General features: G+C 37.9%; 1 protein-coding gene across 3 annotated transcripts; it reads left to right on the forward strand.

Moving 5' to 3' along the window:
* nr1h4 (nuclear receptor subfamily 1, group H, member 4) lies at window positions 1–23,533 on the forward strand. Of its 3 annotated transcripts, XM_047382282.1 has the most exons (11): window positions 1–128; window positions 1,786–1,828; window positions 1,933–2,096; window positions 10,420–10,797; window positions 16,313–16,453; window positions 17,208–17,350; window positions 17,440–17,538; window positions 17,633–17,732; window positions 18,221–18,367; window positions 22,299–22,412; window positions 22,538–23,533. In XM_047382282.1, the coding sequence occupies exons 3-11, from the start codon at window positions 2,000–2,002 to the stop codon at window positions 22,774–22,776; spliced, it is 1,458 nt and encodes a 485-aa protein (XP_047238238.1). In that variant the 5' UTR covers window positions 1–128; window positions 1,786–1,828; window positions 1,933–1,999; the 3' UTR covers window positions 22,777–23,533. The 3 variants fall into 3 exon arrangements, with proteins under 3 accessions (XP_047238238.1, XP_047238250.1, XP_047238244.1); XM_047382294.1 differs by lacking the exons at window positions 1–128; window positions 1,786–1,828; window positions 1,933–2,096 and adding an exon at window positions 8,282–8,469; XM_047382288.1 differs by lacking the exons at window positions 1–128; window positions 1,786–1,828; window positions 1,933–2,096 and adding an exon at window positions 8,803–9,175.
* Window positions 23,534–24,457: the final 924 nt, after the last annotated feature.

A 24,457-nucleotide genomic window follows, 5' to 3' on the forward strand; every position in this document is an offset into this window, starting at 1 on the left:
AGGTCTGGACGACACTTTCAACTTAATGTTCACTCCTGAATATTGATGGAGCTGTAGCTCACAGCGTGGGAATCAGGAAGAGGAGAAAGATAGAAGGAAATATTTCCACATCAACTGTCCAGGAGAAGGTAAGAACTACATCCATGGTATACAACAGAGGAAGAGCGAAGGGTTGGAGATGTGTGTGCTGTCATGGGAAAGGACTGTCAATACTGTCCCAGGAAAGACTAGGTACAATCTATAATTCAACTGCTTTTAGAACCACCTTTACAACCTTATAATCGTAGGGTGATATTTATGACTTTATCAGTTTCTGACATCATTTGAGATCGAAGCATCGATGAGATTTGGTCCTCTCTTATTTACAACACACAACGTTCACTGAGGCTTGCAGATGTTAATTTCTATGGGGACTCTCTTGATGTCCTTGCACAGCATTATAATATGATCTGGACTTTGAACAGGTCATTGTAGCACCTTAAATCTTAACCTTAATTCTGTACAGTCATGTTTGAGATCATTGTCTTTGACCCAGTTTGGGACAAGCTTAAGATGTTAGAAAGATGACATCAAACTTCCCGTCACTACATTTTTGCCTACGGTTTGACTAAATATCCACAAGGTTCCAGGATCTGTGGCTGTCAAACAAACCCAAATCATCACCCCTCCCCCACCATGGTTGACAATTGATATAGGGTTTTGTGCTAACATGTTGGGTTATCTTTTGCCATATGGCTCCTGTTTTTGCAATAGCTTCTGATTACAAATAAGGTTTAGTGAAATAGTTTGAAATAAATAAGTAAACACTAAATATGATGAATAATGTTCAAAATGAGAGACTGAAAACAAGCTTGCTGCAAATGATAGCTGACTATACATTTTGTTGGAAGCCTCACATAAACAATGTAAAAAGTAAAATCATTGCAGTATTATATAAAACCAGTATAGTACATAGAAACAGATACAATCTTAGAAACTATGTTTTTAGCTTGAAACCATATGGTGATCATTATCAAAATGTTCTAGACAGAAAAAGTTTTGGTGATCTGTTTTTTGGTCATATTGCCCAGCTCTATTTTGAAGTTAAAGAAAGTAGAAATGAAGAGATGAAGAAGCAACAACTACAATTCATGGATAATTCATGGTACCAGATTTAATGAGTCCCACACCCACTATTTTATTTCTAATTAGTCCATAGAATATTTTTTGTTAGGTCTTGGATCATAAGGGGTGTTTGTTTTCTTTTTCTGGTCAGCAGTTGTTTTTGCCAGTTTTCCCCAGTTTCTTTCCCATTCTTAGAACAGTTCACCATTGTTCCAATGAAATCCAATGTGTCCAATTGAGTACTTACGTTTCCCATGACTATATTAACTATCGCTGTATGTTTAGTTTTTATGTGGGGCGAAGGTTACTGAATCCATGTGGGCTGCTTTTTTATCTCAAGGGAAATTACACTGACTTAATTAAAACAATGTGGCAGTGCTGTCAATAATGTCCAACGTGACCAGTTTGTGACCTTGCAAGAAGAATATATTGAATAACTTCTTGATTCTCTTCAAATACAGCTCAGTTTTACTTGTTATAAGCCATCTAACTCGGAAGACTTGCTTTGTTAACTGTATCTTTGAAGAGATTAAATAGAGTGACATCAGAGATCTTGTACATTAGCTGTAGCTTTTAATGTATAATGATAAGAGCATGCATAATAACTCAAAAGATATAAAGGATTGCCTTCCGAAGGCCTTGTAGTGACCTGACCTTCATCCTCTTTCTTCCTGCTCACAGCTACTAAAAATCTCATCCCTGTGTTGGAGAGCAGACCTGTCAGGTGTGTCAATGATTAATTACACTGTTATTATTGGACAGACTTTGCATGTTGGTTGAAAAGAGATTCAGCAAGTCACTAAAATCACGTCTTAAATCTTTTTGCAGGAATAAACACAGACATATCACGATCCCTGTCTAGAATTTCTAAATCGGCGACAGAAAACGCTCCTGAATGAATGAGTGGGAGGGCCCCGAGATCAATGTGGTGGGACCTCTTCAAATCCCACCCAGCGATGAGTTCTCCATCTCTGAGAGCACCCACTTCTTTGGTAAGTGTACTTTGCGGAAAAGGGAAACTTTTGAAACAGAGTAGAAAAACTGAAAGTCAATTTTAATGTCAGAAAAGGGAAGCCAGAAGTGACAAAGCAGGGTGAGAGTTAGAGATTATGCAAGAACAAGGGTAGGTGTGCTCACGCTTTTATGTTTATGATAACAGAAAATCTGCTGCAGTCCAGACTGATGTGATAAACAAGACTATAATTTACATTTGTAAATTACACACCTTGTTGAAATACCAGTTTTTTGTGGTTTGAAAAGATGAGACCATGACAAAGTCTTTTGGACTTGACAATATCTGACCACTCTGCCACACAAATCTTCTCAAAATCTATCAAATTGTGAGGACATCTACTGTCCACAGCTCCCTTCAGGTAATCCCGCATGTTCTCTGCCAAATTTAGAGCTGGACTCTGCTTAGGCCGTTCCAAAATTTGGATGTAACTTGGATTTGTTGGGATGCTTAAGAATGTAATCCCGGTTCATTTTTAGGTAAGGTAAGGTAAGGTAAGGTAAGTTTATTTATATAGCGCTTTTCAGCAACAAGACACTCAAAGCACTGTACATACAATTACAATACAATCACAAAGAAAATAAACACAGATACAGACACAGAAAAACAAATCAAATGATAAAATCAAACAACAGAGGTAATTTAAAAAAGTTAAGTAAAATAAAGAGAATAGAATGATGGACAAGAAAATGAAAGGAAAATTGGACTGAAAACGCAACTAATCATGCCTAGATGGCACAGTCAAAGGCCACTCTAAACAAATAAGTTTTTAATCTTGATTTAAAGCAACTTAGGGTTTCAGCGCTTTTACAGTTTTCTGGGAGTTTATTCCAGATTAGTGGAGCATAAGAACTAAAAGCTGCTTCTCCATGTTTGGTTCTGGTTCTGGGTATGCAGAGTAGATTTGAGCCAGAAGACCTGAGAGGTCTGGGTGGTTGATACACTGACAACAAGTCTGTAATGTATTTTGGTGCTAAGCCATTCAGTGATTTATAGACCAACAGAAGTATTTTAAAGTCTATTCTCTGAGCTACAGGGAGCCAGTGTAGGGACTTTAGAACCAGGATGATGTGCTCCACTTTCTTAGTTCTAGTGAGGACGCGGGCAGCAGCATTCTGGATCAACTGCAGCTGTCTGATCGACTTTTTAGGCAGACCTGTGAAAACACCGTTGCAGGAATCAATTCTACTAAAGATAAACGCATGAATTAGCTTTTCAAGGTCCTGCTGAGACATTAGTCCTTTAATCCTGGAGATGTTCTTTAGGTGATAGAAGGCCAACCTAGTTACTACTTTTATGTGCCTCTGAAGGTTCAGGTCTGAGTCCATCACTACACCCAGGTTTCGAGCCTGACTGGTGGTTTCTAGCTGTATTAACTGAAGCTGTGTGCTAACTTTTAAACGCTCTTCCTTTGGTCCAAAGATTATTACTTCAGTTTTGTTTTGATTCAGCTGAAGAAAATTTAGGCCCATCCATGCATTGATTTCTTCTAAGCATTTACCCAGCGCTTGAATGGGTTCATGGTCACCTGGTGACATTGTAACGTATAGCTGTGTGTCGTCTGCATAGTTATGATAACTTACGATGTTGTTTATTAAAATCTGAGTTAGGGGGAGGATATAGATATTGAATAGGAGGGGCCCTAAGATGGACCCTTGGGGAACGCCACGTGTGATTTTTGTGGTCTCTGATGTAAAGTTACCTACTGACACAAAAAAGTCCCAGTCCTTCAAGTAGGACTTAAACCAGTTGAGTGCTGTACCAGAAAGGCCAACCCAGTTTTCCAGGCACTCTAATAAAATGGAGTGATCAACAGTGTTGAATGCTGCACCAAGGTCCAATAATACCAGCACTGTGGTTCTTCCACAGTCTGCATTTATACGGATGTCATTGAACACCTTGACAAGAGCAGTCTCTGTACTGTGGTGAGCAGGAAGCCTGACTGGAAGACATCGAAGCGGTTGGTCATTGTTTGGATGTTGTTTAACTGCTGAAACACAGCTTTTTCAATAATCTTACTGATGAAGGGGAGGTTTGATATAGGCCTGTAGTTCTGTAGTAGCATCTTGTCCAAGTTGCTCTTTTTCAATAGAGGTTTGATAATTGCTGTTTTTAGGGCCTGGGGGAAAACACCTGACAAAAGGGACGTGTTTATTATTTGAGTTAAATCAGATGTTATGACAGGCAAAGCTTTCTTAAGGAAAGCTGTGGGTAAAAGATTGAGACAGCAGGAAGAAGAGCTTAGTTGCTGTACGATTTCTTCTAAGATTTTGCAGTTTATTTGGTGTAATTGGGAAATTTTGTCAAAATCAGTTCTAGTTGGAGACAACATTGGTACTGGAGTTGATGTGGATGTGATGGCTGCCTCTCTGATCTTTTGGGTTTTTTCAGTAAAGAAATTAGCAAATTCATTGCAGGCCCTGGTAGAGTGTAGTTCAGATGCTACAGTTACAGGAGGGTTTGTTAACCTGTCGACCGTGGCAAATAATGCACGAGCATTGTTAATGTTTTTGCTGATGATCTCAGAAAAGGATTCCCTTGCATTTTTCAGTTGTAGGTTATATCTGTATAGTCTCTCTTTATAGATAATATAGTGAACCTGGAGTCCAGTCTTTCGCCACCTGCGTTCAGCTTTTCGAGACTCCTTTTTTTCCACTTCTGACTGGTGGAGCACTTCTCCATGGAGACATTTTCTTCCCAGAAACGACTTTCACTTTAATTGGAGCAATTAAATCAATGATGTCCGAGATTTTAGAATAAAAGTTTTCTACCAGCTCATCTACAGTGTTACAGGGCAAAGTGGAGGTAGAAGAGTAAATCTGGTTAAAGGTTTCAGCAGCACCGTCCTTAAAGATGCGTTTTCTTATCATGTCTCTTTGGCAAACTGAGTCATTGCAGATGATGCTTTCAAAAATAACAGAAAACTGGTCAGATAGGGCAACATCAGTAACAGACACCTTGGAAATGTTTAGACCCTTAGTAATGATCAAGTCCAAAATATGTCCCTGTTTGTGCGTTTGCTCTTTAACACGATGAGTCAAACCAAAATTTCTAAAGTATCACATAGATCTATTGCACTTCTGTCTGCAGGATTGTCCATGTGAATGTTGAAGTCTCCCACAATAATTAAACAGTCATAGTCAACACATATCACAGATAAAAGCTAATTAAAATCACTGATAAAGTTTGTTTTGGACTTAGGAGGCCTGTAAATATTCAAGAACATTGTTCGGACCGGGCTCTTTACCTGGAGAGCCAAATATTCAAAAGAGTCAAATTTGCCTAGAAATACTTTTTTACACTTTAATAAATCTTTAAACAAAGTGGCCACCTCTCCACCTTGTCTTTACTGTCTGCTCTCACAAAGAAATTTGTAGTTTGGAGGCGTCGTCTCTATCAGAATGGGAGCTTCATTAAATTCATGTAACCATGTTTCTGTTAAAAACATAACATCAAGATCGTGGTCAGTAATGAAGTCATTGATTAAAAATGATTTTCCTAACAGAGATCTAATGTTCAATAAAGCCAGTTTATATGACTTAGTTGCTGATATTAACTCTGTGTCTGGTTGTACCTGACACTTTATGGCTTTCGTTGATTGTTTATTACTGTCTCTTATCCTTTTGGCTTTGTTCTTTCTGTCACGTATAAGCACAGAGATTTTATAACTATCTCCTTTTAGGGGCCCAAGGTTTTCCTGGACATGCTCATTTCTGATAGAGTTACCACTGGGGCCCAGACTGCATCACAGAGAAGTGATGTGAAGGTCCTGATTAAGAGGAGATAGATTAGGAGGTGGTGGGGCTCTGCGGCATTTGGAAGATGTTGGTTTAGTAGCAGGGCCTCGGCCATGTGGGGTGTTGAATGGAGAAGAGGTCAGAGCCATTTGGGTCCCAATTTTAAGAGCTCCTTTCATGTTATCAGAATCCAGTAAAGCAAAAAGCGGGCTCAGTGGGGAGATGGGAGAGTTCTGTGCGGTTTGGGTCGGGGTCTGGGGTAAGGGGGGTTTACCGGGGGTGTCAGTCTGGGTTTGGGGTGATGGAGGTATAATGGGGGAGGGGTCCACTTCTCCTGTGGATTTCGACGGAGAGACCTTTTGTGATGACCTCTCTTTCTCAGTCAACTGGCTGATTGTTTCTGCTGGAGCTGTTGGAGGCAGCGTTATCATTGTTGTTGATACTCCATGTTCTCTGCTGAAGGTCGAAGCTGCTGGCAGATTATTTACTGAATAAAAGAGATTAGATGTGAGACGTCTGGCTCGTGGCTTGTTCAAACAGAAACCATCTTGCTTGAAGAGTTGTCTTTTTCCCCCCAAAAATATTGAAGTTGTCGATGAAGTTCACAGGTGTGGTGGCACATGTTTTTTTCAACCACTTATTAATCATCAGAAGTCTGGAAAAAACCTCATCTCCACAGAAAATCGGTGCAAAGGGTCCGCTGAGAAACACCTTGATATTGAGACCTCCAACAATATTCAGAAGACGAGTGAAATCCTCCTTCAGTCCTTCTGATTTTTTCTTAGCCACGTCATCCATGGCTCCACAGTGTATAATAAGGTTTTCTAGAGACGGGCGCTTTTCTGTGATTGCAAGAATATTCTCTGAGATATCAGAGACCACGTTACTGGTACCAATCATAACTTCTGTGTTTTTCTTGTTGCAGACGTTTTTAATCCCATCCACAGCTGTGTTGCCCACTATTGTTACCACATGATGCTGTTTTAGTGATGCCCAGTGCTGTTTCTGTGCCAGAGCTATCTTTTGATATTTTGGCCAAAAAATTCAAGTTTGGTTTCATCAGACCATAACCCGTTTTCCTGCAACGTTTTAGAAGATTTTGACCTGGACAGGATATTTGTTTTAGAAGAAGACATGCACCAGGCATGTCTTCTTGTGATTCTTTTCTACTCTATTTCGTTTCTTTTTTAACCTCTTGACAAACTATGGTTTTATCTGAAGTATAAAAATGCACAATTGTCAGGAATTAATGATTAATAATTAGTTAGGTGAATTTTAGTTCTGATTAATCAGATTCAGTATGATTAATGTTAGGTTTGTAGGAGACTGAACAGTGAAACTTAGTCAAAAGATGCTTTTGGTAGTCGCTGTACAACATACAGAGCGTGCAGATGGAGCATGACAGTGGATTACCCTTTCATTATATTTAATTTTGTTTGATTTATTCCTCTTGACTATATCAAAAGGTGTAGAGCTCAAATTTCTAATAAAGAAAAATTACATCAGTTGATGTAACAGTTGATGGCAAAATTATCTAGAAAAAGAAATATTCAAGTCCATGTAAAATGTTTTTTTCTGACCTCATCAAAAGTAACAACTTGAAAATTTTAATAAATTTCAGTTTTAGGAAATTGAATGATTTCCTAACCACACACCTGAGTTTTTCAAGGCTAAGCCAATGGATGCGTATAGGCCTGCTCGGGATCTGAAGATCTTTAGCTAAAGTCTTCTCCATAAAATGAAAGGACATTCAAAACCATCCCAGCTTAAATTCTCTCTAAGACAATCAGACAATTGTTTTTAGGGAGAAAGAGCATTTGCAGTATCAATTGTAGGTCAAACCTAGTATCATCTGTATAACTGTGAAAATGCAAGGCGAGTTTACTTGTACAGCAAATTTCAGGAACAAGACAAAAAAGGAGAGTAATTTTGCCTTCAGGTAAAGCCTTGTAAACCTTGTAAACCACCTTTTACGCAATAAACTGACAAACTACCAGAACGCCTTTAATTGGAAACCTAAAGGTGCTTTGTAAAACTGTAAAATGTACCGGTACAGAAGGTCGTTCCTTTCTACAGTAATAACAGTATATGACTTTCTGTGCAAGGACAGGTCACTGATATAAGAAGAAATCCACGATCCACCCATTCTTGTTTGTTCTCATTTTATATTTTTCAAATTCCCTCTATTGATTCCATAAACAGCTTGTCACACATGACACAGCAAACAAGGTGAAAAATTGGGACTCTTCGTCTGCCAAATTTATAAATAAGCCTGTCGAAATCCAACCATAATACAGTAGCAGTCCGTTTGTACCCGAACTCCTGAATCAACCAACTACCTGTAAGGATGTAAAGACATCTCAACTGCGTGGTTAATGAATAGCCTCAGCAACCTTTGCTTCCCTTTAGCATTTCTCAACCAGGCTGAAAGATGTTTTCACATCTTTAGTAAGGGGTCAGATCAACAGGTATGAATGGAAGATGCTGTTAAGACGTGAGAAAAAGAACAAACTACAAAATACAGCAGGACTGTGGAGCTCAGAGAGTAAATACTCAGAATAGTCTGTGTGTCTGGTCACATGGAGACGGCCATGGTCCAGACCCAAACGTCAAGAGGTTAGTGATTTATTCTTCTCAACAATTGTAATGTAAGAGAATCTCTTAGTCTCCAGCTGGATTTTTCCGAAGCCATATCTGTGTGTTCAAAAGGACATAGTGCATGAATACGCTTGCCCTGGCAGCTGGTTCACTGGATTGTTGACCATTTAGCACCCTTATTAGTATCGGCTCGTTTGGTTTAATATTACTGTACATTGTATGTCCGAAAGACACAGTGTACTCTGTGCAAAGAGGTTGTTAATCATTTATGACTTTATGGCATTTTGTGTGGTGCCTGGAGTCCTGTCAGCAAGTCAGATGAGTTTTACTGGATAGAGATTCTCCAGGCTGTAGTTTTATAACGGTTAGGTACAGATATATTACTGAAGTACACTTTGGTTTATGATTTCTGACTTCTATGTTGTTAGCTTTATTGTTTTGGGTCCGTTTTTATTTTGTCAGAATCTGCTGGATTATTTTTTAAATTTGTTTTGTATGATTTTATGATAAAAAATTTATCTTGCTTATTTGAGTTTCACTTCATCGTTCTATTATTTAATTTTTACACCCACATCCCCATGGTCATTTTCTCCCCCAGATAAGGATTTAGTCAGATCCTTGTGTTTTATTGCCTTTTGTCTGAAGTAGTTTTGTTTTCATGCAATAGGCTGCTCAGTATTATTTATGGAGTATTACGGCATGGAAAAATGGTCTAAAAAAACTGGTAAGTGTTCATTGGTTTATGCCTTGGTATTCTACTACCTTTGACACTTAAGTTTCACCATTTATATTCAATGAAATGGTCTCTACCATTAAAGATGCACTAAAAATTGATCTCCATAAATGGTCCAAGGACTACATGTGATTGAAGTTACCATCCTTCTCTGTAGTTCCTCTTACCCACGTAGAACACTTTAGTCTCTTTGGACTGTTGTGCTTTTTTAGCTCTCATCTTAATATTCTAGTTTTCAACCAGAGAAGTACATTTTTCCACTACAACTTCAAGTTTATTGAGAGACATTAGTTTTATGCTTTCATAAAGATCATTTTGGAACTTGTAAGCCTTATCAATAGGCAAAAGAGATTGATATTTCAAGTAAGAAGAACTGTTTTGTATTTAAGTGGCCCAAGACTTAGGCAGTTCAGCAAAAATGTCTTAACCCTGTCACACAATTTCATATCTGCAGCTTTCCCACGGCATGTGTGACCCTACTACAGAACTGAAGCAAATGCCACTTAAATATCACATTTGTGTTTCTTTGCATCAGAAAGTCTAAAAAATTAGCTACTATGTTTTAATTAATTCCCTATAAGGCTAATTAACAAAAGTGTCACCAAACTGCCAATATTGGATGTTTGGAAGGACAGACATTCAGACAATCAACTGTCTTTTTTTCCATACAAATAAAAATTTTGGTTTCACTTGACCAACACAAAGCTCTTCCAAACGTACTGTGAAGTGTGGCTATGGGTGTTTCATGTTGTTGTGTATTGTTTAATGAAAAAAAAAAAGCATTTATGAAAACATGTTTGTGTTGTTACAGTAGCAGGCTAGATTATTCTGCACAATGGTAAAGGATACGTTATGTGGAAATGAGACCCTACATAATATTTAACTGAAATTAATTATCGTTGCTGAAGGGAGCCTAAGCTAGTTACCAATCTTTGTCAAAATTGATAAAAGCTTTTGGAAGGTTGGCTGTTTGATCCCAGTTTGCTCTCAGGTTACAATATTTGGGGAAAGAAAGTTAGCATAATCCTACTTTTCCTTTGGCTTGCTAATCCGTGTGTGTATTTGTGCACCAAATTATAAATAAATGGGCACAATGGGCTATGTGAAAATGTTGGTGCAACACAGAATGGAGTATGTCAACAGGTCCTTTAAAGGTGTGAAATGTATGATTTTCCAAACCACAAAATATCACCACTTTGTATTTTTCTAAAGCCTTTTTCTTCTTCCTTCATCAGACATACTGGCAGACCAAGGCAGTCCTCTTCTGCAGGACTCTGACATCTTGCCATTCACCACTTACCCCAGTATGCAGTACCCATCTATGGAGCCAAACATGTCCGGCACTCCATATTATTCCACTCAGAACTATTACCCTCCGTACAGTGGAGATGAATGGTACTCCCACATGGGCTTGTATGAACTGAGGAAAGGACCCCTGGAGGGCAGTTATGGGGCAAATATGGATGAGGGATCTTCTGTTGTTCCAGCTGTGTGCAAGAGGAACCGGCACCTGAGCCAAGCTGGAAGGATCAAGGGGGAGGAACTGTGTGTGGTCTGTGGAGACAAGGCCTCTGGATACCACTACAATGCTCTCACTTGTGAAGGATGTAAAGGTGTGTGGAGTTTCTACAGGAGACACAGCACTGTGGAAAGATCTTGTGTTATCATCCTTTCTGTATATGTTGCTCCCGTTGAACCAGAGTTTCTCATTATCTTTCAAGGTGGTATTAGGCTGAGGTTGAAAGGCATTTAAGAAATACTAGACTTTCCACCATTGTTTTTTTTTTACTCTGTCAGATTGGACAAAGAGCCTCTGTGAACAACTTTTTTGGCTCAGATTCTCAATTGGATTTAGGACTGGACTTTGACTGGGCCAGTCTAATACATGAATATGATTGAATCTAAATTTGTGGTTCTCAAACCTTTTACCTGCTTCAGTCAATACAAATTCCTCCAAGTACCACAGTTGTGACATTTTAAAATTCTATAAGGATATGGAGTTTGTTTGTTTGTTGTGTTGTGTCATAAAAACTAAACAAACCAAGCATTCTTATACATCTAAACTGCATAATCGGACTAAGGATGAGGTTTAGTTATGCCTTCAATATTTTCTCAGATATTAAAACTTTTTTAGGTTTTAATATCTGATTTCTTGTACCACAGTTTGAGAAACAGCAGTTACTGAACATCCGACACAGGGAGCAGGAGAGAGGAGGAGACTCTCAGAGAGTAAACAGCAGGATGGGTAGTCATGGTGGAGTTAAAGATAACGCTAAGTTAGCGACCCCTTACCACTACTAGAAAAACCATGTAAGACACGGAGAGTCCCCAAACGTTAAATGGAGCAACAGAAAGTATGTGTTTTAAGGTGCTTATGTATTAGAACAAGTAAGAGATATCACAGTAGAGAAATCAGATCAAACGAGAGAGCTTCACATACCAAACAATCCACGAAGTGCAACAGTGAGAACAGGAAGTGACAAATACGCCTTACCACACTAGGACATTTGTTTCCCTTTTGTTGCCAGCGATTTAGACATTAATGGCTTTGTTTATGTTATTATGAGTGGACAGGATATTTACACGGTTATACTAGCTGTACACTGACTACTTCACATTGTTTCAAACTGTCATATCTTCAGTGTTGTCCAATGAAAAGATATTATAAAATATTTAAATTCAGCCTCACTTTGTGAGATATTATCTATATATATATATATATATATTGTATATAACTTTTTACCTTAAAGCTTAGCGACATTTGCCCTAGATTGTAATTGTCTGTTCTGCATATATGTAGACCATTAGAGCCAATTCACGACAGCAGTGTTTATTTCTGCAGTCCAAACATGTGGATAAGAATCATATGTGTACATGAAGCAACATTAGCCTGAGTTATGCAACATTTAGAAATCCTTGTTTAAATTTATCAGTAGTGTCTGAAGAGGAGGACTTTCCTTCCAAAGGAAATACTTTTTATTTCCTTCTAAATATGCTGCACTGCTTTCTTCAAACAAGATTTTTAAACAGCCGTTTAAAAGTGCTTGTACAACATGTACTAAATGCTGTTGAGTGAATGTTTAATTACTCACCAAGGACAGGGAATAAATCCATTTAGCCTACGACATCAGTCAGGTTCAACTATGACCGACTGATGGTGACTTTAAGAGAACAAAACAACTGAATGACTGTATATAATAGTGGGAGTGAGCACTTTATTAGTCTTTCTCCGTTTACAAATTATTAACTGGCCGAAAGCATCGCTGCAACCTTCATCAGCCTCTCCCTGTGTTTTTATTACATTGTGAATTCCGAGGAATTCCAGTTGAACAGCAGGCTGAAGGGATATGAGTGTAATTCCACACTGCCATGCTGGACAATGCCAGGAGTGTGGCAACTGACCTGTGCTGCCATTTCACTGAGAATAGACTCAGGTCTACGTGGTAATAGTGCCCCGATTGGATTCCTTCTCACCTTTCTCCTACACAATGCACGAGCAACCTGAGCTCGGTCTCATCACTGTGTTTCATTGTGTTTAATGATGTCAGAATGTCTGGTCACTGTCCTAAAGTTAATGAGTCAAAGTGCTAGTTTGTTACTATATTTGATGGGTCTATTTACATTACGCGGACCAACTGCTTGATTGAGGCTAAAGGTTGGAATTAGTTCAGGATGAAGAGCAGCTAAAAAGTGTGTGTGTGTGTGTGTGTGTGTGTGTGTGTATTTTCACCTGCTGCTGTCTGGATTAGGCCCAAATGCATTTGTCAGTATGACTAATATTATCAGACCACCATTAAACTGCTCTTCTGATCAAATCTAATTATAGTGATCAGATAATTAGCCCATTTCACAACAGCTTTGCCTTACATAAGTAGAGAAAACAGGGCTGTAATCCACTGCTCCATCGGTGCATGTTAGTTTTGTGCTAGATTGTGTGCAAAACCAGAACTTTACCTAAAAGGAGGTCAGCTCTTTGTTAACACTACGTTCTCCCAACTTCTTTTAGTCAAAATGCCTGCTTTACAAATAGATTACTTGAAAAAAAGCTGGAATTGGTAGAAAATTTATAAAACATAATTAGCTTGCTTTCCAGTTAGATCATAGACTGTATGAAATATTTGAATATGTATTTTATATTTCTTTTTTAATAATATAAAAAATGTTCTATGAGTTTATGAGTGAAACAGCAACCATAGCTTCTAGATACATGTGACACCCTCAATTTACCTTTGAAAGTCAGAACTCTAATCTCAGAGTCCAAATGAAACCCGAAACAGTAAATTAGGAAGACACAAGGAAACAGGCTGGTGGTAATAACAGCAGGATCTGACCAAGAGCTGACTGACTGAGAGATATTTAAGGTGGAGAGGAGATTACTGTAGGAAGAGCAGGTGGTTGATTAGAAACTGGGTGCAGTTGTGAAGGAAGGCAATTAACTGAGGAAATGGGAGAAATGGTTGATAGAACAAGGGAGCAGAATATAAATACATACAAAACACTAAAGTACAGAACAAAAGCACAAAACCAAAGAATGAACTGAATATGAGAAGCAAATGGTGACAAATCCTAAAATAAAGTCCTAAAGATTATGACACATTCACTATCAGAGATTGTTCAGTCTCTGTAAAATCTGTGAAAGTTAAAGTTTTTATTTATTTTTTATCGACATTTGGCAATCAGCATCTCATGCACATCTTCTTAAATTGGTATTAACAGTTTATCAGCCTCTATGTCTTCTTTTTTTATATGAATGAACAAAAAACAAACCAAAAAACAACAGAAACAGTGGATTGGATTAAAGATTGTTATTACATTATATCTGAGATTAGTCAGATTAGAACAGTCAAAGCCTGGTCTGTGTAGTATTTTATACTCAATCCATTATTTCCAGTGTGAGGTGAACTGGTTCCTCTCATGATTGACCTCTGCTGTCACCTTCTTCATCTTGTAAACAGTTATTGTGATGTCCATCCACATGTCCAGATATGGGCGTTACTGCGAGAGCCATTTTGTTGTGATGGCTTTCTTGCCTGCCCCCAATAGCATGATGAACAAGTCCTTATCTTTCTTTGGCCATCCTTCAGGCGAAAGCCTTAAAAATAAGTTTTACTTTCTAAAGGCAGATGATTCCTGAAAATGTGTTGTATTTCTCTGTGTATTTCCTGCCAGTAGGCACAATAATAACACAGTCCCTAAAGATATGATAGTGATTTGCATAAACATTCCCACAGTTTCTCCAACATTACCTTTATAGCAAGATTTTTGGTAGGGAGCGTCTCATCTGCAGACATCGGTAAAAATCCTGTGTTTGGAGTACATATTTTTTCTTTAATTTTTTCAAAGCTGAGTAGTGTACCTTCCTCCATTATTTTACACAGAGCTGTTAATCCTTAATTAGCATAATTAACACAGATGAGCATGGAAAGCAGATATTTAATTAATTAAATTATTCAAATTATTTTTTATTTTCTTCTAGTGGACTGATATTGTATTTTAGTTGTGTCTTGTTTATATTAATTTTGTATCCTGTTCAGTACTGAAATGATTGCATCAGTGTAGGCAGCGAGTTTGTAGGTTGTCCCAAAAAAATCTAAATATCATCTGCATAGCAATCTAGCTTATGGTCCTTTGTCTAGTGTAATGGAAATAGTAACGTTGAACAAGCACAGCCCCGTCTTGTTCCTCTTTCCAAAATAATATTTGACATATCCATTGACTTTAATCCTAGCAGTAGGTTTGTTGAATAGAACCTGAATTGCGTTAATAATTGTTTCATGCAAGACAAATCTATGTAGTACCCTATAAAGAAAGCTCCAATTCACAGAGTCAAATGCCCTTTCAACATCTATACTAATTACCATTGCTGCTATTTTGATTTTTAAAATGTGATTATTTATTTGTAGCGTCCGTCATATGTTATATTGTGTTTGTCGCTCTTGTTAAAGCCTTTCTGGTCATTGTGTATCAAGTTAGTTAAAAGTTTTTATAATCCTCTGGCCAGGATGGAACAGTACAATCTATGTGTAATATATGTGAAGAACTGATATTGGTCTGTCTGATCCACATTCTAATTTATCTTTATTTCCTTTTGAGATGGCTGAGATGATTGCTCCATTCCAACTCAGGGGGCTTGGGTCTACTTCAGTACTCAGTTAATTGTTAGGAGCAGCACTGGTGTTATTTCCTCTTTTATCTCCTTATACCATTCAGCTATATGTCCATCCATTCCTGGTGACTTAATGAATTTGAGTAACTATTTTAGGTTGTCTTTTATTTACCACTGGTAGCTTTAAAGAGTCTAGGAATCTATCTATTTCAGTTATGCTGCCCCTTGCCTTTTTTGAATATAGGGTGGTATAAATGTTTCCAAGACTTCCTGAATTTCACTTAATATGCGTCTTTAATTTTTGTTACAGAATCTCCTAAGCTTCCAGGCTGAAACCTTCATTGATTTGTATCCTGCTTCATAATATCTTTGTTTGAGAAACATTAGATTTTTCATTATTTCGTGTGTAGTCAGATGATTGATTTAATTTTTTATTTTACTACTTTCTTCCCATGTTTCATTTTGTGTTTTTCTTTTTCCTTTATTTATTTTTTAACTCTTCAAATTTTTTATTGTGTATCTTTTTTTGTTATTGCTATAACTTTCCCCCTCACAACAGCTTTTAGTGCATCGCACATCTCTCACCTTCTGGTTGGAGAGATTAAGTAAAGCGTCTGTCTTTTTCCTCTTTCACTGTATATTGCCTTTCCTGGTGCTACTAAGCTACTCTTTAGTTTACATTGTATTAACGTTCTAAACTCACCATTAGTCCCATTTCCTGCTTGTCTCTACATTTTCTATTGTCATTCCTGCTCTTGGCAGTGGAGTTTTTTCTTGTAGTCCCACGTTTGAACTTTTTTTCCTCTTCGTGATGGGATACAGACTTCTATCTTATAATGATGCTTCTAGTAAATTTGGGGTGTTTAAATCATCAGTGAATAAACTGAACTAGTGTGTTTTTTGCAGATAGAAAAAAACATCTAGTTAAAAGTGGATTTTAAAGCGTTTGTCCTCATTTTAAACTCAAAACACTGAATGTAGTAAATTAAGTGATGTTTCTGTTCTGCTCTGCTCATGCTCAGGTTTCTTCAGACGAAGCATAACGAAGAACGCCGTGTACAAATGCAAGAGTGGCGGGAACTGTGAGATGGACATGTACATGCGCAGGAAATGCCAGGAGTGCAGGCTGAGAAAATGCAAGGAGATGGGCATGCTGGCAGAGTGTGAGTATTCCTGCAGGTTTGCAGAGATTACAGATGCACTTTTAAACATATTTATACCATCAATGTGCAGACATGGTACTGCATCTTATGAAGAGTCTTCAGTGGCTGTCAGAGGTGAATCCTCATTGTTCATTCTGACATGGTCTATTTAATGATCCTGGGATATTATATGTCGCTTTTATCATACGATGCAAAGGGCTCAGCTTTTGTTTCGGTTCCTGAAATAGAAGAAATAAGAAGAAATAAACATTATTAATTAGTACGTGGCCAATAAAACAGTTGATTGGGCTTTCTCTCTAGTAACCTGTCCAGTTCCAGAAACCACATGTGAGTTTTGTTAATAGCTGACAGTCCAAAAGTACTGAAGGATAAGCTGGACTCCTGTTGCTCATAAATACTTCAGGGCAGCTGCGATCAATATTGCAGCATGGAAGGCCTTCATGATACTATCTGTTCCCACAGTATGAGCTTAACTAATTAGGCAGGAAAAAAGGTGGATTTTTCTCTCTTTCTCTTTAAGCATTTTCTTAATTTCCTTTCTTTCATTGAATTTGTGCTAAAAGCATTTAATTAAATGGTAAAATAAAGTATCTACATAATATATAGCAACGTACAGTGATCTGGCATAAATTCATGTGTTTGATCGATATTCATTGATGGTTTAAGAGAGTTTATTTAGTTTTTGAAAGCTGCTCTGGATAAAAACCTGTGAGGTATTTAAATCAGGAAGTGAAGCCTTCATCGATGCCTACAGGCCTGCTGACAGAGATCCAGTGTAAATCCAAAAGGCTACGCAAGAACACCAAGACCTCTCCAGGGCGGTCAACAGGAGATGAGACAGAGGTGGTGGACAGCGCGGACAACAAGCAGGTCACCTCAACCACCAAACTGTCAAAGGTAGACACAGCATCTTACAGAGTCCCTGATAAATGTAGATGAGACAGATTCAGTCAATCATATGTAATGTTTTTTCTTTTCAATTTAAGGAAAAGGTGGAAATTACTAAGGAGCAAGAAGCACTCATGAAGCTCATTGTAGATGCCTACAACAAACATCAAATCCCCCAGGATGTTACGAAAAAGCTGGTATTTGTTCAGCCTGATACTGAATTATTTACATAATGATGAATAATTTAGCAAAATATTATTTATTTATCATTTATTCTTGTTTTCCCCCCAGCTACAGGAACAGTACAGTACAGAGGAAAACTTTATTCTCTTGACTGAAATCGCAACAAGTCAAGTCCAGGTGTTGGTGGAGTTCACAAAAAATATTCCAGGTATTGCTGAGAATTTTTGTGAAATGCAAAGTTTTACAGTGCTGTGAAAAACCATTTGCCTTAGAAATTATTTTGCATTCCAGCCTTGTAATTTTTTCTTATCTGTTCTTGAGTTTATTTGGATCAGGGAATGATGGGTTGCTTCAGGCATCTTTTTACCTACGTCATGTTGTCAGACAGGTCCTATTTAAGGGATTTCTTGACTCAACAGATCTGGCAGTAATTAGTCCTAGGTACGCCTTGTGAAATTGAACTCAGCTGTCCTAAAACCAGGGCTAATCCAATTTTATTCATGATTTAATAAGGATGGCAATAAGTTTTTTTTTTAAATCTGATATCAAAGGGTGGTTTGCTGATCTGAAACATTTAATGCTAACAAACAAAGTAAAAACAAATCAAATCAGTAAGAGGGCAAATACTTTGTCACAGCACTGTATCTAATATGGAGAGAGACAGAAAGGTCAAAAGAGGTGTTTTTTCTTTGGTAGGGTTTCTGTCTCTGGATCATGAAGATCAGATCGCTCTGCTGAAGGGTTCGGCTGTGGAGGCCATGTTTCTGCGTTCAGCTCAAGTTTTCAGCAGGAAGATGCCAATAGGACACACTGAGGTTTTAGAAGAGAGGATACGCAAAAGCGGTGAGCTTACTCAGTCGAATTTTGACTGCTAAATAACTAAAACCTTCCCAATGTAACAATACAGTGGTTCTGAATCAGTCTTAGCACTTCAGCATTCTCCTGATCTTGATAAGTTTTAAAAGCTTCCATTTCAGTAGAGAAAAATACATCAGGTTCCATATTAAATAAAATAAAATAAATGGAGCAATCCTAGCTCTTCCAACAGATTTAACAGTTCTAGTCAGTAGATTCCATGAACTCATTAAGGGTTTTAATGTCATAATTATTCTTACCTCTAAATTATTTATTTGAATTGTACATTTTTCAAAGTGGTCTGAATAAAGCAAACAGCTTTCATTAATCTGAGTAACAAAGGCTAGCATGTAAAGCCAGGCCCATGAATCAAGTATTTAATCTTACCTAGTTCTGTCAAAAAGTGTGATGGATCACATATTTGTTGATGGCTACAATAAGTATGCTGTCATAGTATAACTTGGTAAGGGACATTTGACAAATATTCTTCTTTTCCAATACCACGGAAGTTGAAAATTGTCCGGATTGTGTAACAACTGAATCTTTTTGAAAATAGTGCATAAAATATTTACCTGTCCAGGGTGTACCCTGGCTCTTGCCCGTAGACTGCTGGAGATGGGCACCAGCTCCCCCGCGACCCACTATGGTAGAAGCGGGTACAGAAAATGGATGGATGGATGGGTGCTTAAAACGCTTCATTAAATGCCCTGAATTACTATGATATTCATCCCTGTAGTGGGAACATGTAAAGTTCAGACCAGAACTGCACATAAAAGAGCATCAGTCATAATAGTGTTTAGTTATTCTAATGTTTTAGATATAGCATGGTTGCTAATTTGATGGGTAAAAAAGTCTAAGAATGCATGCTCATTCACTTTTTGAGGTTGCATAGATAGCTAATTATTAGGTTAATAACTTATGTTTTTAGGCAATAAATCCAATAGGGAGTTAAGAGAAAGTTATTGTGCTAATTTATTATACTAATATAATGTTATTTGCAGGTGACATATTCAGTGAAGCCCAAAATTTTTTCATACCCCTGAAAGATTTAGATTTAAAATGAATTTCATTCAACTAAGAAGAGCTCCTAGTCTTTGAGGTAGGAAGGCCTACTTGCCATCACCCTTATCTTAAGGTCCACTCCAAGATTTCTCACCAGATTTAAGGTTGGGGCTCTGGCAAGCCCCATCCAAAACATTAATATTACCACCAGTAAGAAGCAGATATCTGATACATTTAAAGCAGATATCTGCTTTAAATGTATAGAACATTTTGTCATTAGATGTTAAAAATGAGCCAGAATTTAACCTTGAATTCTGGAAATGTTAATCTAAGTTTTTAAATGAAAAATGTGTCGGAACCTTCAACATAGTAACTTCTGCTGGATGTCGGCAGTCTCTTCGTTTTTTACCCTGTCAGGTTGAGTCTGGCCAAATCTGGACGGCTTCTTGTTTAATATTTGATCTGTGTGCGGAGAGATGTGCTCTGAACTACTGATCCCGGGCTGGGTGTCGGTTACCATGCACACGTACCCTCAGTGGGTTCAGTTTCATTATGTTCAGATGTGCCCGCGTCGCTGCAGGTGAAGAACAGCAAAACCCGACCTAATTTGAAACAGCAGGATTAGGTTTTAAAATTCACACACTGCCACTCTGTTTACACAAATCTCCTATACTGAATTGTTTACTGACCTGTTGGTTTTAAGAATCATTGATATGTATGTGAGGTGTCATCATGTCAACCAGGTTGGACAGTTAGACAGCAGCGGTGATGGCAGAAGTGTGTGTGTGTGTGTGTGTGTGTGTGTGAGTGAGTTCCTCGAAGCTGCTGCTTGGTGAATGGCAGGGATAAGAGATATTCACACTAAAGGCCAGTCAGGGAGAAAAAGGCAGCAAAGCTGTCTGAAGAGACTATTGTTTCTTATCATACCATCAAAACTGCCATTGTTCACTTCTTTCCCTCTGAGGCCCACTGGCATTTCTGAAAGCTCCATGATGATGATGAGGATGATGACGATAATCATGTCTCCAGGCAGACAGACACCCTCAGCTAGTGCGGCGAGCCTCAACAGCTTCCTAACTTTAAACAAGAAGCTGACGGAAAACACTAACATTTTACACTTTTTGCTTTTTGTCACATTTTAATCGTTCACATCAATAAAAAAAAACCTTGATATTGGACAAAAATAGCCAAGTAAATACAAAAAACAGTTTTCAACTGATGATTTTGCTTATTAGGGTTTAAAAGAAATCCAAACCAACTTGGCCCTATGTGGGCTTTGGTGTTAGTGAGGACCGGAAATAAGTCAGTGAAGACCAATGTTTGCCCACTTTTTTTTGCAGCTACACTTGAGGGTTTTGGAGAATAAATGGCCTGTTTAAGATTATGCCAAAGCATCTTGATTACATCTGAGTCCAAACTTTGATTAGGCCATTCCAAAACCTTTATTTGATTTTTTTTCTTTTTTACTTTATTTCTGAGCCTTTCAGTGTTGAATCTGCTGTTGTGATTTGGGTCATTGTCCTCCTGCATAACCCAAGTGTACTAAAGCTTAGGGTCATGATCTGATAGCTTGAGATTTTCCTTCTGGGTTTTCTGCTAAAGAGCAGAATCTGCTTTGAAAACTTTATGCTAACAACACCCACAGTCACCTTAGTGGTCTGGCTGTCGACTTCCTGCTTAAGCCATCTGTTCTAGCTGTCTTTGCTCAGTTTTAAGTTTTTTCTTCCCTTTGAAGCTACATTTTGTGTCAGAAACTGAGTTTTAAACTTACCTTTTTGCTTTGAAAATCCATGAAAAGGCTGTGTATTTTTAGGGTTAATCACCCAAAAATGTGGTTATGTGGTATAAAAAATCAGCTTGTTTAAATTTATTGAAGGATGATTTCAAATTAAGATATGATTTAAAATAAGGTTAAACCTTGTGAAAATCAAATGTGATTTTTACATTTAATTAATTAGGATTATAACCTTTACATGGCTGCACGGTGGTGCATTTGATAGCACTGTTGCCTTGCAGCAAGAAGGTCTTGGGTTCGATTCCCAGCTGGGGCCTTTCTGCATGGAGTTTGTATGTTTTCCCCATACATGCGTGGGTTTTCACCAGGTACTCCGGCTTCCTCCCACAGTCCAAAGACATGCCTGTTAGGTTAATTGGTCTCTCTAAATTGCCTTTAAGTGTGTGCATGGTTGTTTGTGTGTTGCCCTGCGATGGACTGGTGACCTGTCCAGGGTGTACCCCGCCTCTTGCCCATAGACTGCTGGAGATAGGCACCAGCTTCCCCGTGACCCACTATGGAATAGGCGGTAGAAAATGACTGATTGACATTTATATGTACGTATTTAATTTATTTAAGCTTTTTTTTTTTTTACTTGAAACCGATTATAGCACAGCACACCAATTGAATGCTACAAATGTTCCTGTAGATAATATTGATGCAAAGACTGTTAAAGAGAGAGAGATGTTTTTAATAGTTGTTGTTGCTCTTTCCCTCTATCATCTCTCTGAGGCTGTCCTTTAATTAAAACCTTGACTAACACTTAACTACTTTTTAGGGAGCTTATGTATTTTGTTTTGTTCAATTTACTTAAAGAATTTTGTTTTCTGTGTCTCTGAGCAAATGTACAAATATTTTGATCAAAACCGACTCTTGAATTAAATATTTTTACTCCCCTTGTTTTGGATTATTGTTGATCTCTTTAAATTAGACATTTCTCAATTTATCTATGCCAAATATTACATATGTAATAAGTAATGGAAATTGAAGGAATGCTCAATTTAAGGGGTCATGAAGAAGCAATCTTCTTTCGTAGGCAAAAAAGCCATTTAACATTTTAACTACATATTGCAAACCTTGAATATTACAAATTCACAATAAATTTGCATAAATTAAATTGAGAAAACATATTTCTGTCTGCAGGTATATCAGAAGAATTCATCACACCCTTGTTTAATTTTTACAAAAGTGTTGGTGAACTCCACATGTCGCTGGAGGAACAAGCTCTCCTCACTGCAGTAACCATCCTGACACCAGGTGAGCCATCTTTTACTTCCAGCCAGTGTTCTTCATAGTAGTCATCGTTATGCACGTTTCTATTCCGATTTCCATACTCCTTAAAAGCTTACAGTACAATCAGAGTGCACTGTATTTCTCAATAGACCGGCCCTATGTGAAGGACCAACAGACTGTGGAGCTACTGCAGGAGCCCATGGTAGATCTGCTGAAGAAGCTGTGTGTCCTGCAGCATCCGCAGGAGCCGCAGTACTTTGCTCGCCTCCTGGGCCGGCTGACGGAGCTGAGGACTCTCAACCACTACCACGCAGAGATGCTCACATCCTGGAGAGTGAACGACCACAAATTCACCCCGCTGCTCTGTGAGATCTGGGATGTACAGTGACCCACACTGAGCAGTGATGAAGCCTGGGAAGAAGTGATGGACATTCTAGCTTAAAGGGGAGCCAGTTCTTACCGGGGAATGCTGGGAGTAGAGATTCAGTTCCTAAACAACCAGTTTACTTTGGTTGTGACTGACTTTATAAATAGGTTCAGGTAATATTTGTGTATCATAACAGAGTTTTTTGTGTTCATGTTTTACTACAAATATTTGGCTTAAAAGCTGAAATTCAGAATGCTCTTTTTTCCTTTTTAGGGTTATTTTATGAAACAATTGATGAGTCAAAGAAGTACAAACACTGGAAATGATTACAAAGCCAAGGTCGTAAGAAATTTACAGAGTTTTATGATGGCTTCATTTTTATTTTATGCATTTAAATGTATATTTTATGTATCTGCATTAATAAGTGACATTTCCAGACATTTCCAGGTACATATTTTACATGAGAGCCTTTGTCATGCCACAGAGGATTCATTATTACAGCAAATATGAATAAATATAACATATTTCATCTGGTATGCCTGAAACTTCATAAATGTAATTAAATTGCTTAAAAGATATTTTCAAAGATTAATCAAATGCTAAATTATTTATTTCCTTTATGAAATAAATCCTTTATTTAATCTTAGAAAACATATTGTTTCTTATTTATGACTGTAGTTACCCTTCCAAAAGCAGGAACACCTCAATTAAAGGACTATAGTACATTAGATAATTTTCTAATAAACAATACAAAATATTTAATAAAAATTTGGGAATACTTTTTGCCTTTGTTTTATTTATTTTTACCCCCTTCATTTCTTACTTATCACTATAGGTCATGTCGTTTGTTGGTGAGACCCTGGTCCAGACAACAACTATGGACAAAAGATGAGGGTTTAAAGGATTTATTGAAGTGCGAAATCAAATGTTTCTTCCATGCTTTGGAGTGGGTTTCAGGATGGCACTGAAACTTGCTCCTGAGCAGTCCCTACCAGCTGCAGCTAATCTATCGGTTAACTTAGATTGTCTACTTAACAGAATGTCTTGACCTTTTTCCCACATTTGCAACTCCATTGTGCCTCCTGCAGGATTTTGAGGATTGTTGCCCTGCTGAAAGATGGACCTCTGGCCAGTCTTAAGTCTTTACGGCCTCCAGAAGGTTGTCTTTCATGCTTGTCCTGTGTTTAGCTCTATCCATCTTCCCATTAACTCTGGCCAGCCTCCCTGCCCCTCCTGAAAAGAAAAGCAACTCCACAGTATGATATTACCACCACCATGTTTCACTGTGGGAATGGTGTTTTCAGGGTTATGTGAAGTGTTGGTTTTCCACCACACAGTGTTTTACATGTAAGACAAAAAGTCAAAGGATGTGACTGTAGTGTAAAGCAGTCGGTATGACAAGAAACGTGTTAAATAAATTCGGGCCATTAACCACATCTTTATCCTTCACCTGCTGTGTTCCTTGGTCTTCATGATGCTGTTTGTTCACTAATGTTCTCTAAAAAAACCTATGAGGCCTTCACAGGACAGCTGGATTTATACTGAGATGAAATTACAGGCAGCCTCTCGTAACCAATCAAATAACTTCTGATGGCTAGTCATAGCAGTTGGTTATATTTAGGGGTATCAGAGTAAACGGTGAAAACCATTTATTATTTATCTTCCACTTCACTATCATGCTTTTCTGTGTGTTGATTAAATT

Source organism: Girardinichthys multiradiatus, chromosome 2 (genome assembly GCF_021462225.1).
Source record: "Girardinichthys multiradiatus isolate DD_20200921_A chromosome 2, DD_fGirMul_XY1, whole genome shotgun sequence".
NCBI classification, from domain to species: Eukaryota; Metazoa; Chordata; class Actinopteri; order Cyprinodontiformes; family Goodeidae; genus Girardinichthys; species Girardinichthys multiradiatus.